The 15688-nt window shown below is 36.1% G+C and overlaps 1 protein-coding gene across 1 annotated transcript in view; it reads left to right on the forward strand.

Moving 5' to 3' along the window:
- The window catches only part of Pola1 (DNA polymerase alpha 1, catalytic subunit), a 151957-nt gene that overhangs the window by 120189 nt on the left and 16080 nt on the right, over positions 1–15688 (forward strand). The window contains exons 29-31 of the mRNA XM_051179271.1: positions 1654–1859; positions 3988–4120; positions 9902–10033. Of these exons, the coding sequence (XP_051035228.1) occupies positions 1654–1859; positions 3988–4120; positions 9902–10033 (471 nt within the window). The remainder of the gene's footprint in view (positions 1–1653; positions 1860–3987; positions 4121–9901; positions 10034–15688) is intronic.

A 15688-nucleotide genomic window follows, 5' to 3' on the forward strand; every position in this document is an offset into this window, starting at 1 on the left:
GATTTAAGATTTTTGTCCTAGTATTTTGTTTTTTTCATTTCCTCCCTGCCTCCTACCCTTCCTCCTTCCCTCCCTCCCTTTATTTGTTTTTTTTTTTTCCAGACAGTTTTTTTTTGGGGGGGGGGTATTGTTTTGGAGCCTGTCCTGGAACTCGCTCTGTAGACCAGGCTGGCCTCAAACTCACACAGAGACCCACCTACCTCTGCCTCTGGAGTGCTGGGATTAAAGTTATGTGCCACCAATGCCTGGCTCCTAGTATTTCTAAAACTTGACATATCTTACTAATGATGATTTTTTTTTCTTTCCTGTAAAGTATGGAATTTGAATTGTAGTCTTCACTTGTACATAGACCTGGCCTTGCAAAGCTTTGCAGTTTTCCTGTGGTAATGATTTGTGCCTTGGCCTTTTCAGCAAAGGTCAAGAGACTTCATATACTCATTCAGCACATTGCTATTTATTTATACTAAAGGTGCTAACAGGCATTTTGAACATTTTCTAACAAATTTTATTTTTTCACATAATTATTGGATTATCTAATTGTTAATCAGTTCAGTAGTTTCAAGACAAAAAATATGCATTGTTTTATACTCAAGAAAGACATACACATAATTTCCTGTAGTTACTATGTATTTCCTGGAGTGAAGAGAGCCAGTCATAACCCTTGTTTGTATGGATTGATTTTAGTTTTTTGAGACAGAATTCCTCTATGTCCTGTCACTCACTCTGTAGACGAGGCTGACCTTGAACTCACAGAGATTTATCTACCTCTGCCTTCAAGTGCTTAGATTAAAGGTGTTTGCTACCACTGCCCAGCAGAATAATATTTATGTTATTATCTGTTTTTTTAAAATATTTTATTTTTGAGATAAGATCTTGCTAAATAGCTTAAGTTGGTCTTGAAATTTGTATCCACCCCAAATTGACTTCAGTATTGCCATCATCCTGACTCAATTTTCCATGTTGTTGAGATCTTTAGTTTCTTTTTATTGGTGTATATTCATTATAAACACTTCTGAGTTTTATATAGACATTGTTATACATGTTTGCAATGTACTTTGAGCATGTTTCCCATAGTTTCCTATCCCCATATGTGAGTCAATCCCCTTTGTTCTCGTAATTACTTTTTGTTTCTACTTTCATGTCATAGGATTTTATAAGTGTATGGATGTGTATCTTTATAATCTAAAATATACAAATGAGAGAAAACATGCAATAATTGTTTTTCTGATTCTGACTTAACTAGCTCAATATTATAATTTCTTATTATATCCATTTTTATACATACATATCAATTTCATTCTTTATGTCTAGAAAAAATTCCATTGTGTATGGGTATACTGAATGTTTTTTATCCATTCTTCTGTTGATAGACACCTATGCTGATTTCATAACTAAGCTGTTGCTAATATGATATTTTGACTGATAGTCTTCCTGTGAAACACTGGAGAGTGATGTTAAGATCTGATTTTGTTCTTTGTTTTTTAGTGTTTTTAAATTGTACACTAAATAATTCTGTTATATAAGTTGGATAATACATTTTAATTACATGTACCTTTAAGTATTGTTGAGGTTAACTCTTGGGAATGTATATAATGTTTATTTTTTCCTGTTAGGTGTTTGAGAATCTTGACAATAATATTGAAATTTTCACAGGTAAAAAATGAAGTGAATAAATTATACAAACTGCTTGAAATAGACATTGATGGTGTTTTCAAGTCTCTGCTACTGCTGAAGAAAAAGAAATATGCTGCTCTGGTTGTTGAACCAACATCAGATGGGAATTACATTACCAAACAGGAGCTAAAGGGATTAGATATAGTTAGAAGAGACTGGTGTGATCTTGCCAAGGACACTGGAAAGTGAGTTTAGTTTTTTATTTTGTTTTTGTTGTTTGTCTTTCAAATTTTTGTTTAAGAAAATTTAAGTGCTATGGACAATGCCTGTAAGTCTGCCAAGCATAAGGATACAACTTCATTATTTGTTGTTACTATTATCACACATTACAAGTAGAATTTTACAGTAAGATTAAAAGTTACATAAAGCTAAATTTGCACAGTAAAAAATACTGGGTATAAGATTAACATCTTATGATGAAAGTAAATCTTTATACATGGATCTTAAAGAGTTGATTTTGTTGATACTGATTTTTTATTCCTCTTTTTGAATGTGTTGTGTTTTGTACCCCTGAATCCCTAGATCCTGATTATAAATATAATTTTATGATTTTCCTGTTTTGTAGCTTAAAGTGTCTGATTAAGAGTAGGCCATGGAGTAAGACTTTTTTTCCCATGTATCATTTGTACATAACTGATTCTTATTAGCCTCAGATTAATTTGAGTGCTACCCTTTGTGGTTCTGAAATAATAGATGACCCACTAGCCTTGTACTTTAAAATGAAGATTTTGATTAAAAGGGTTTTTTTTTTGTTTGTTTGCTTGTTTGTGGTCACATTAATGTATAAAGTACCCATTTGAAAATGTAGTAATACTTATACATTTTTGCACATTCCTATTTTGTGATCTAGATCAGTTTTGAAAAAAGAATTTTTTCTTTATTGCTAGATTCAAAGGTACTTTTAATTTTTGCTAAATGTTAGCATCTCAAACTTATTTTCCAATCTTTTCTGCTTTCAAGGTGCGTAATTGAGCAAATGTTGCTTCTGCAAAACTACTCTTGATTAGGCAAAGTTGATCGTCTGAGTACAGGTCATGGTCTGCCTTTTATGAAATGTGGTTTGAAATGCTTCATTGCCCCCAAATATACTCAAGATGAAATTACTTTGTATAGGCTGTCGATTAGAATGTTCTCTGCTTTTGTGTTTTCTAAGAAAAGATGCATCATAATAGAAATAAATTTCTCTGAGTCAGAAATGTATTAGTAATTAAAGCTATACAAATGTTTTTGTTAGGGTTTCTTTTTCTGACAAAACCTAAAGCAGCTGTCAGACTCTTTCTCTGCATTTTCTCAAAAATGGATAAAATATTGGCTTCTTTATTTTTCTACTTCCTTGAGGCTTTGTTCAATAATATGAATATTTTGAGGGATAGCATAAATTTAAGAGAACACTGAGCAATTTGTAATGGAGCTGAAAAGAAGAAGAGTTTAATATCTTTTGATTTCTCCCTGTTTTTATTTATTATTTTATGTGTATGAGTGGTTTGCAAGCAGGTATTTCTGTGCATATGTTAATGCCTGGTGCTCATGGTTGTCAGAAGAGGGCATTGGATCCCTAGGCACTCTAGTTGTGAGCTGTCATGTAGGTACTGAGAATTGAATCTTTGTCATTCATAAAAACAAGTACTCTTAACCACTTAGCCAATTTTCTAGCTCCTTAGATTTTTTTTGTTTACTTAAAGTGAATAATATTTTATCTTACCTAACTAAATAGTCATCTTAGGTGGGAGATGGTATCTTGATGCCAGAGATAATATCTTGTTGTTTTTATGAATAAAGATTAAAAAAAATTATCTTCTACAACTTTAACTTGTGATTAGAATATAATTGCTTCTGGATTTTATAATGATATAAAATCCAGTGACACATTTTTTTGTATTATATATTACATAAAACATAGCTGCTATATAAATGAGTGCTCTACATGTCAAAGGGCAGAACTAGAATTCTTAGGCTAGTAAATTTTTGGTAGAGTTAATATTTAAAAATAAAATGAAACAGTGAGGACTAGGGAAATGGCCTAGTGGTTAAGAGTACTTGTTGCTCTTGCAGAGGACCTGGGATTCATTTCCAGTACCAACCATCCTTAACTCTAGTTTCAGTGACTCTTATACCTTCTGCTGACCTGTACATATAACCAGCATATTTTGATATAAAGACATGCATGTAGGCAAAACACTCCTAAAGTCTAAACTGCCTTCTAGACACTAACCCTCATATTAGCTCTTAACATAGCTCCTGTCCACATGCCAGTCTCTTATCTTTTCTTTGCTAATGACATATTAGAAATCATATTTTTCTTTCTTCATACAGCTTTGTCATTGGCCAGATTCTTTCGGATCAAAGCCGGGACACCATTGTGGAAAACATTCAGAAGAGGTTAATAGAAATTGGAGAAAATGTGCTAAATGGCAGTGTCCCAGTGAGCCAGTTTGAAATTAACAAGGTAAATGTAGCATTTATTGCTGAGCCCAGCTGCTGTCATATGTTTTTCTCCTCCTTCAGATAGTTGAAGAACCACCTCATCCTTGCAATTTAAATAAATTCTGGCTAGGGGTAAAAGCTGCTTACCAACTGGTTCACAGATTGAACATTAGCATAGCTCTTTCAGCCACAGGTATTGCCACATCTGGTACAGATGAGACTTCTTTTTACTTCCGACATTGTTGGAATGAGTTAGGTTATATGTCGGCCTAGAGGCTGCTTCCTTTTTTATAGTCCTCCAAAGTAATCGTTGCTTCACACATAGACCTGTTCATTAATATTCTTATTCTTTCATTCATTCTCCCCTTCCCTCATTGTCCGTATTTCCTAGCCTCTCTTCTGCTGCTTCCACCTCCAAATATTCTCCCCTTCCCTCGTTGTCCGTATTTCCTAGCCTCTTTTCTGCTGCTTCCACCTCCAAATATGTGTGTGTGTGTGTTACACTTCACAGATGGTGATCCTTAGGACATCTGTAATCAAAAGGCTTTTGGGTACAGATTCAGTTAGAATTAAGACAGTGGCAACTAATCCTATAACTTATTCTGTAGCACTTGTGCATCTTAAACAAAACCATATCACATTAAGGGTATGGATATATTTTTCTTAGCTAATTTGAAAAACAAAATCTTGATTTCTAAAAGTATTGTATAATAACCAAGATGGTAGGTTAATAGGGTTTCTTCCTGTTTAAAACAAGTATCCTTACATATTCAGAAGCTAATTTTCAAGTATCACTTTATCCACTTTGTGCTATGTTTCTTTTTCAAAGCTCATACAAAAAATTTAAAGGATCAGTTGATGACATTAAGGCGAACTTTTTGAATGAAACCTAATTCATGCTAATTCTAAAATAATGACTGTCATTTTCTCCACAATTCCATATTCTTTAAAACATTTTATATTTATAGAATTACTTAATTATTTAGAAACCCATCTTATTTTTTGAGACAGAACAGGGTCTTATGTAGCTCAGGCTAGTTTGAATTGTATATACACTTGAGGCTGGCCTTGAACCTCTCTGGCTTACCCCACCCCACCTGCCAGGATTTCAGGTTAAATTGTCATCATGTCTGGTTTCTGTGTATGTATATTACTTGAAAAATATTATTTTTATATTATTGGAAAAATCTTGCATGCAAGGTCCTAGGTTTGATTCCTAGCACCCATAAAACAAAATTGGCCAATACATTAATCACCTATTTTGTTGACATGTTTATTTAATTTTTCCTTGTTGATTATTAAATTTCCTTTTCTATTGTAAATAACTGCATTGAACATCTTTATTCACTTGTCATTTTGCTTTCAGATTGATTACTTATTCTGTGTTCCTTGAAATAAAACATTTGTGTCAAAAGATATGACTATCTGAATGGATCTAGGAAAATTGTTTTGTGAAAAGATGGTGCCAATTAATAATAACAAAATACGAATGCTATTTTCATCACAGTTTCTTTGTAGTGGTGATGATTTTTAAAATAAAACATTGCTAACATAGTGGATATGAAACTTTTACAGTGGGTTTAATTTGTTTTTATTTGATTTTTAAAATGTTTTCAAGGACTTATCTTTATTTGTAGGTCAGCCTTTTGTTTTCTATACATTGACCATTATGTCTTTAATGTTAAAAAAAAAAAGATATTTACATCCTACCTTGGGATCTATGTGCTTTAACACTAGCTCTTCACTGTAAATAATACAATAATACAATTTGTGCATGTGAGTGAGTGAGTGAGTGTGTGTGTGTGTGTGTGTGTGTGTGTGTGTTCGCACATGCATGCATGCGTGCATGTGTGCATGTTACTTTCTTTCTTTGAGATAGACTCTTACTGGCTGGAATTTGCTAGGTAGGCCAGGCTAGCTAGATGGGGAGCTCCAGGGATACACCTGGTTCCATCTCTCCAGTGCTGAGATTGCAATGGCAGGTCTGTACCCAACTTATTTTCATGGTTTCTGGGAATCAAATTTAGGTCCTCCTGCTTACACAGCAAGTATAAGTTATCTTCCTAGCCCCCACTCTGTATTTTGAGACGGGTTCTCACTGACTCATAACTTACTGAGTGGGTTTAGCTCGCTGACTGACTGGCTTGGCAGTGTCAGTGAGCTACCTGTCTGCCTCTTCATTGTTAAGGATGATAAGTACTAGCAACTAAGTTGGATGCTTTGTTATTTCGTTTTCTTAACATAGGTTAAGTTATTTAATGATACAACTGTCTCCTCAGCCCTTATGTTTTTATTTATGAAGAAGGGTGCCTTTTGGATATATTAGTGCACACTTTTAATCCCAGCACTTGGGAGGCAAAGGCAGGCAGATCTCTGTGTTCAAGGCAACCTTGGGTACTTACTGAGTTTGAGGCCAGCCAAGGCTACAAAGTGTGACCCTTTTTTCTTTTTAACATTTCTGTAGTGCTAATGCAAATATAGTTCATTCTGATAAATATGTCATGGGTAGAGGCCTGTATATATTTATAGTAAGATGTTCATTCATATGTGAAAGGTGAGTTGTTTTTCTATTAATCTTTAATATTCATCTGAATGCTGATATCATTTAAAATCTGTGGGAAATTTTTATTTTAAATTTTACTGTTTTCAAAGGAAACTAGAATGGAAGAGACAATGATTTGTGAATGGTATTAGAACAGTGTGGTTTTGGTTTTATTCTTTTTTTGTAGGTAATCTTGATAGACATTAAAAAATGGCAAGTTATATTAGGATGGGGACCTGCAAAAAGTATGAGATTTACCTATGTAGAGATTCTAGCCCTTGTCTAGACAATCAAAAAACATCTGATTTTTCTGAAGTATTTTAATCTTAAATATATGAGATAACACAACCTACTTTGATGCTCATTTTTCATTGCTATAGCTACCTGAAGCTTAAACCACAAGGAAACATTTAAAATATTTTGAAATTGTATGTTGTGTGTTTACAGCTGGAGTGACACAGGACTGTGTGTAAGTAAGTACATATGTGGAGATTCATGTACCATGACATTCATGCTAAGGCTTGAGGACAACTTGAAGGAGTTAGGTCTCTCCTTCTACCATATCAATACTAGAGATCAAACTGAACTCAGCCATCTTAGCAGGCCCCTCTATTTTTTTCTTTTCTTTTTTTAGTTTTATGAAGCTTTCTAAATCTAATTGAAAAATCATTGGATAATCTCAATCTTTTTTTTATTTTATGATAATCATTTTTTTTTAAATTTATTATTTTACATGTCGATCCCAGTTCCCTCTCCCTCTGTCTCTCCCTCCCTCCATCCCTGCCTCCTTTTTACCATCTCTGCCCTCTCACATGCACCCTAACCAACCTCCCCTAACATTCCCCCACCCCAATTCCATATGTAGGGGAATGCCATCCAGTTGGGGTCATGTAGATCTGATAGGTCATGTGAAGTAGGGACTAGGGCTTCTCTCCTGTCTCTAGGTTAAGATAGTTATCCCTCCATGGGGGATATGTTCGTAAGGTCATTTTGTTCACCAGGGATCCATCCTGGTTCCACTGTCTGAGGTCCCTTAGACTGCTCAGTCCTTCTGGCTAAGACCAATATTCAGGGGGGCCTGAGTCAGTCCCATGCTGGCTTCCCAGCTATCAGTTTGGGGCCCCATCACCTCCTCCTTGTTCAGGTCAGCTGTCTCTATGTGTTTCTGCAGCCTGGTCTTGTCAGCTACATCTGCATCTGGGTTCTAGTTCGACTCAGTGTTTATGTATGGGTGTTTGCTCCTGTTTCTAACATGCATTAGATGAGGGCTCCATGGATGAGTTAGTTGTTGATCTCACTATCCGGGAAGGGCATTTATGATAGCCTTTCCATGGATGCTCAAATTGTTAGTTGATGGCAGTCTTGTAGGTCTATAGACATTTCTTTAGGTTCAGTTCTCTTCAAGCCAATATTGGCTCCCTCTTTTATGTTCTCTCTCTCTCTCTCTCTCTATCCCTCCCTCCCTCCCTTCCCCCCCCTCCTGTCTTCTATTCCTAAGAGGGCTCAATCTTCGTAGTCGCACATGTTTTCCTTTCCTCCCCCTCATTTTCTCCTACTTCTCTCTCCATTTTCTGCCCCCCCATTTGCCCTGTGCTCTGGGGGACTTGTCCCTTCCCAGTTCTGTGAGGGATTTATTATGAATCTCTTAGAATACACCTTGTATCCTAGTTCCTCTGATGGTGTGAATTATAAGCTGGTTATCCTTTGATCTAGGTCTAAAATCCATATATGAGTGAGTACATACTGTGTTCCTCTTTATGTGACTGGGTTACCTCATTCAGGATGGTTTCTTCAAGTGCCATCCACTTGCCTGCGAATTTCATTATTTTTTTTTCTGCAGAGTAGTATTCCATTGTGTAGATGTGCCACATCTTCATTATCCTTTCTTCAATTGAAGGGCATCTAGGTTGCTTCCAGGTTCTTGCTATTACAAATAATGCTGTTATGCATATAGTTGAACAGATGTCTTTGTTGCATGGATGTGTGTCATTTGGCTATATGCCTAATAGGGGGATTGCCGGGTCCTGTGTTAAACTAATTCCCATTTTCCTGAGGAACCGCCATACTGATCTCCAAAATGGCTGTATTAGTTTGCACTCCCACCAGCAGTGGAGGCGTGTTCTCCTTTCTCCACATCCTCTCCAGCATGAGTTGTCATTGGTGTTTCTAATTTTAGCCATTCTGGCAGGGGTAAGATGGTATCTCAAAGTTGTTTTGATTTGCATTTCCCTGATAGCTAAGGATGTTGAGCACTTTCTTAAGTGTCTTTCAGCCTTTTTGATTTCCTCTATTGAGAATTCTTTCTTCATTTCTGTACCCCATTTTTTAATAAGGTTATTTGGTGTTTTGTTGACTAGTTTCTTGAGTTCTTTGTATATTTTGGAGATCAGCCCCTCAAAGTTACTAGTTTTTATTGCTTAGTCAAGGATGTTCTTAAGTAAAATATCTTGCTATGGTAGTGGAAAGTAATACACTGACTGTTAGTACAATTTGGTGCTATTGTTAGTATTCTTATTTATAAGGTATGACCACTTTTTACCAAAAGTTCCTTTTGTATTGTTAGTGAAAACAGTATTGTTGGGCGCACGGGGGGGGGGGGGCACTTTCCTGGCTGGGTGTTGGTGGCACTCGCCTGTAATCCTAGCACTTGGGAGGCAGAGCAATATCTTGTGAGTTCCAGGCCAGCCTGCTCTACAGGGCGGGTGCCAGGAGAGGCTTCACAGCTACATAGAGAAACCCTGTGTTAAAAAACGATAGACAACTTTCTTCTGACTGGTGCTATTCTTGCTCATGTTGTGCTCACTTTCTGTTACAAACCCATTGTACTCTATACAGCTCAAGTTGACATTCAGAGAGTAAATTCAGTGCTGTGTGGTACATTAGGGTTTTTTTTTAGTTAGAGAAGACTAAAAAACAAATCATTAAATCAGAGTAGCTATTAATCTCTGATCCCAACTAATCAAATGAGAAAACTACAAGCATGAGGAGAAACTCTAAGGCTTCATGGAACACTGGATCTAGAGTCTAAATTATTTTAGATATTCAAATATTATGTGGCATAGCCCATAAACTTACATATATTTTTTAGGCTTGTATGTGGTTATGCCAATTACTAAGTGACACAGAGAGAAACCATGTTTTTTATATACATTGTCATTTTCATGTTATATGTTACTTACAAAAATGTATTTGATGTAAATATGTATAGAAAGTTTTATTTTAAACATGGATGAGTTTATTGTTTCCTTTTTTGTCTTTTAGGCATTGACAAAGGATCCGCAGGATTACCCTGATAAAAAAAGCCTACCTCATGTACACGTTGCCCTCTGGATAAATTCTCAAGGAGGCCGGAAGGTGAAAGCTGGAGATACGGTATCCTATGTCATCTGTCAGGTAAAACTATTGTGTTTTATGAGTCTTGTACCTCCTAAGAATCCTGGGCTGGAAAAGGCTCAATAGGTAAATTGTTTGCTACTCAGGAATGAGGACTTGTGTTCAGATCCTCAGCACTCACATAAAACAGCAGGGTTAGTGCCTTGTATTTATAACTGTAGTTTTGGAAGGTGGGGACATGCAGATCCTCAGAGCTTTCTGGCATTCATTGAGTGACCTTATTTTAAAATCATAAGGTAGGATACTGGAGAAGTGACTCAGCAGTTAAGCAGTAACTCCAGTCTCAGGGGATCTCATAGCCTCTTCTGGCCTTCTCAGGCACCAGGTACACAGGTAGTGTAGACATATGTACAGGCAAAATACCCCTATATATAAAACACAAAGAAAACATAAGATAGAGAGTGATTGAGCAAGTCACGTGATGTTGACCAGTCCTACACACACATGTGTACACATGAACATGTATACAGATAAACCACTGGTCTATATACAGGAATCTTGGATGAAATCCAGATTGCCATAGTATCTTACTTAGTAGGAGTCTTTTAAATAACTGGTCCCATACTGAGGTGGTTAGTTCAACTAACTTTCAAATCTTAAAAAAAAAAATGTTTTGTCATGTTGCATTACAAGTTTTATAAAAAATTGAAAGTAGCTTTTGGAGGTTATTGAAATTATTTTCATGAGAATTTCATAACAGTTACTACTGATTCAACTATAAATTAATTTCTGTGAAAATATGTCATAGGCTGGGGTTGTAGCTCAGTGGTGGAACTTTTGCTAAGTATGTGTGATGCCCTGACTTTGATCCCCAATATTACAAAAAGAGAAAATGAAGTAGCATGTATACTTTTGGTGGTATATTCAGCAACAGAAGTAGGTTGATTTTTTTGTTTTGTATTGTTTTGTTTTTTGGGTATTTTGTTTGTTTGTTTTTCGAGACATGGTTTCTTTGTATTGCTTTGGGTCCTGTCCTGGAACTCCCCTCTGTAGACCAGGCTGGCTTCGAACTCACAGAGATCCTCCTGCCTCTGCCTCCCGACTGCTGGGGTTAAAGGTGTGCACCACTAACACCCTGTGGTTGTTGTTGTTTTTGATTATTCCTTTTGTGACTGATAATTTTCATTATGAGTCAGTGGAATAATAGACTAAATGATTTTTCTTCCTAGCTTATCAAAATAATTACTTTAGACAATATGAAATGCATGGATATGTAAAGATTTACTTTACTTCCCTCTCCCTACAGCTTCTCTCCTTCCCATGTTTTCTTTTTCCCTATTTTGTACGGACCTGTAAGGAAACTATATGCTTTCTCAACTAGTTTTGTGTGAGAGGGTGAAGGAAAAGTAGGGCAGAGCAGGACATCAGGATTATTTTCCCCTTGACTCCAGCTGGAATAAAGGAACACCAGTCTTTTCTCCCTGTGTCTCAAGTTCTTTAAAGTCACTGTTGCATGGTCTAATTACCTCAATGTGTAATTCAGCTTCATAAGTTTTTTTTTTTAACATTAATGTGGTGGTTTTGAATAGGTTGGCCCCCATAGACTCCTGTATTTAAGTGCTTCACCTGTTTAGGCCTTATTAGGAAGTATGGCCTTGTTGGAGTAGATGTGGCCCTGTTGGAGGAAGTGTGTCACCAAGGAGGCCGGCTGTGCGGTCTCATATATGCTCAATTTGTGCCCAGTGTGGCTCATAGTCTCCTGTTACCTGTGGATCAAGATGTAGAACACTTAAGTTCCATTTCCAGCACCATGTCTGCCTACACACTGCTATGCTTCCCGCCATGATGTTAATGGACTAAATCTCCAAAACTGTAAGCAAGCCCCAATAAATGTGTTTCTTCACAGCAATAAAATCCTTAAGATAATAAGAGTCATACTATTTTATTACTGTAAAAATTTGTATATAAACTTTAAAATTCATTCCTATACAATTGACCTTTGCTAAAACACAACCAGTATGCTTTAAAAAGCATAGAGCTTTATGAAATCAAAAGCTAGTCTGTTAATGTGATATCTGCCACATACTGTAGATAATGTACATAACAATGATAAGTACATGGACAGGAATCAACACTTGACTCTATCTCCCTCCTAGGGTTACCCTTGATTAAGAACTGTTAGAGAAAGCCAATTCCTACAGGAAAATATTTCCATAAATGTCTGGCTTGCTCAAATCCTTAATGTGCTTTGCATATTGCTTCTGACAAGTCTCATCTCAAAAAAATTATTTTCAAATTATGCAAATAATGATTTTGGTAAATAGGCTAGTTTTTTTTTCACTTATGTCTTCACATACATGGACATGGTCTTAGATTATTAATGACAGGAGCAGATGGTAGCTTACAACTTTGAAAAATGTACATGGTTAGTGAAATTACCTCCAATGATGAGATCAAGTCAGGTATATTTTAAATAAAAAGTATTTAAAACTAGAATGGAGGTATTTGGTGATATATAAAAGTCAAAGATGTATTCCTTAATGTCAAAATACTTGCTTTTACTCTTGTTTTGATTAATAATATGTCCTTAAAATTCTGATGCTAATGTGGTACAATAAACCCAGTTTGATGGGGTTTTAACATTTCCCACACAAGAATACTGTTCCTTCTTTTTTAAAATACAACTTATATTTGTTTTTATCCACTTATTTTCCTTAGCATAGGATTTTAATTTGTCATCGTTCCCCACAGTGGGACACTCCCACATTTTAGTATATTTAGTAGCCAAAGCTGCCCATCTCTTTTTCTTTTAAGTTTCATAGCATAATATTTAGAATAAGTTTGTAATGATGTATGGTGACAAATTTCTAAGGAGATTGTGTACTTCCCTAAGCCAAGTTGTCTTCCAAGATTAGCTTGTTTTTCAAACCGGTTCAGTTTTATTTAATGTTTTATGTGTAGAATAGTGTATCCTACCGATAAAGATTCATCTTTAAAATTATGTATGAGTGTTTTGCCTATATGTATGTGGTGGAACATGTGTACTTGGTTCCTGTGAACACCAGAAGGGGGCATTAGATTCCTTGGAACTGTAGTTACAGACTGTTGGGAACTGCCATGTAGGTGCTAGGACTAAACCTCAATCCTCTGCAAGAGCAGCAAGTGCTCCTAACTGCTGAACCATCTCATCAGTCTCCTGTCTACTAATTTTAAACCTGAAGTTACTTAACTTTTCATTAGTCATACTTTTTTTAAGGCATATCTTTGACATAATTGCTATAAGAGGTCCCCCCCTGTTAACCACTTAGATTTTTCCTTAATTAGTTTCACACTAACAATGGCTAACATAGAATATCTGGTTATCCCTAAAATTGATGAATTGTTTCATGGAACCCTCAAGAAAGACCAACCTTGCTTCCTTATCTGTTCTTAAAAGATGCGTGTCATATGTCCATTTGTGCCACGTGCCCTTGAGATCTTGTTCAGTTTAAGAAGTAGATCTTTGAGTAATATGTCTTAGGTGAGCCTAACTCTTTTCCCAGCACACATCGTAAAACCTGTTATTAAACAGTTGTGCTGTTTTTTGAGCTTAGATTTTTTAAAAAAAAAAATACAGTAGGAAATATGTTGAAGTCACTTTTAGTTATAAGCTATTTAGATTAGAGTTAAAATCCTTTAAGTAGAGAGTATGCTCAGAAAATTTCAACTGGTCTTTAAAGGTAAAAACATTCCTTTATGAGGACTTAGTGACATACTGGAAAGTAACTCAAGCACTTGGTTTTGTTTATTTTGCAGTTCTTGGCTTAGAATTTAGGACCATGTTCATGCTAGGCAAGGAAGCACTTTACCTCTTCCCTCCAGTCCCACAGTGCCTTAAACATTCTTCACCTCTACAATTTTAGCTTTAATTCACCATTTAAAAAATGATAGTTTGCTGAGTGTGGTAGAGCATACCTGTAAGCCCAGCTCTTGGAAGTAGAGAGGGGAAGGTAAGTAGTAGTTCAAGGTTCTCCTTTGATACAGCACTACGCTAGAAGCCAGCCTAGGACAGCATAAGATCAGTTTTAACAGCAACAAAAGACAATGAAAGAAAAGTTTAAACTCATCAAATATGGTCAATTCTTTAGGCTGCATAGATTCTGGTACTAAAAGGCTGCACATATTAATATACAGCATGACAATTTGTTTCCAAACTCTTGGCTAGCAACTATTGTATTGCCTTATTTCACCTTACAATTCAAGTTTATTAAAAGATAATGACTAAGACTGATTAATTCTAATTTTTTTCTTGACTGAGTTGTGAAATATGGACAAACAAACAAATTTAACCTGAGGGTTGCTTTCTTTCTAAGAATTTCATTATGCCTTAGGCTGGGTAAAATCTAGTTGAAGCACAGTACATTTTATCTGGAACACAATCTGAGAGACAAGGCCTTGCTTTGGATCTTGTAAAGATAGTGAGTGAGTGATGTGGAAGGTTGCCTCTGCTTTGAGCTGGATGCTGAGCTGGGAAGAGACTGATTGTGGCAGGAGTAAAAGAATGGGATTCACATTATAATCAGTTCTGCAGAACAGCTGAGCCCTGTGAATAGTTATAATTTACTAGTCTGAATATTAAATTCTGTTGTTTCAGTCAAGAGGAAGAGTGGAGTGAGTCATTGGATGTTGGTCCAGTAGAATGATGACTTTTTGATTCACAGATGACAGTGACATCACCACAGAGCTGTATGTGGGCTAATTACATAGAATCTCACAACTTTAATATTATAGTATAAAAGAAATAATTCTTGAAATGAGTCTGTAAACCACCTTCATTTGCTTGAGGAGGAGCCAGCTTAATAGTACAAAGTAATACCCCTTCCGCTGGTCAGATAATTTGACTTTTGAGCACTGCTTCTTTCAAGGTAGATTCTTGTCCCTGTGATAAAATACCTGAAAGAATCAAAAGACAAAGGATTTATTTTAGCTCACAGTTGGAAAGGATACATGTTTATCGCAGTGGGAAAGCCATGGCAGTGCAACCAGTTTGCCTTTTACTCTGTGGTAACAGGAGAGTGAAGGTGTTTACATTTCATTGGCCCAAGAAGCAGCGAACAGGGGACAGTAGACAGATGCTCTGCTGACTTTCTCCCTTTTTCCTTCTTACTAGTTCTTGAACCTTAGCATAATGGATGATGATGCTTACTTTCAGGGCTGGTTTCCCCACCTCCTCTGGAAACATCCTCACAGACATGCTCAGAAGGGTGTTTCACCGATACTCAAGTTGACAATGAAAATTAACCACCCTAACAGTATTGTGCATTACTGTTACTCCTCTGTCTTATGTCTTTTATGTCTTGTTCTACTTGGGTTTAGTTCCTTAGCTTTCCACTTGTTCATTTGGGGCAAGGATGGGTACCAGCATGCTTCTATGGCTGGAATTGTACATAGAAGTTGTTGTATTAACAGAATGAAGAAGTGTTATTTCTTTTTTTATTATTGTGCCTTTAAAAGCCTTTTTCAGTAGACTAATTGACACCAGTCTTTCAGTGTGTTTTTTATGTCTTGGCAAGTAGAATTATATAATCTAGCTAGTGTTATCTTACTTACTGGTTTCATATCCTGACAGTAAGAAACACAACAAACTTATATATTCTCCGACAATTAAGGCCAAGAAGTTCTTGGTCTTATACATGTGAGATTTTCAATAGGACAATGCTTCTTGGTGTTTGGAAC

The sequence above is a fragment of the Phodopus roborovskii genome, unplaced genomic scaffold, assembly GCF_943737965.1.
Source record: "Phodopus roborovskii unplaced genomic scaffold, PHOROB, whole genome shotgun sequence".
Lineage (NCBI taxonomy): Eukaryota > Metazoa > Chordata > Mammalia > Rodentia > Cricetidae > Phodopus > Phodopus roborovskii.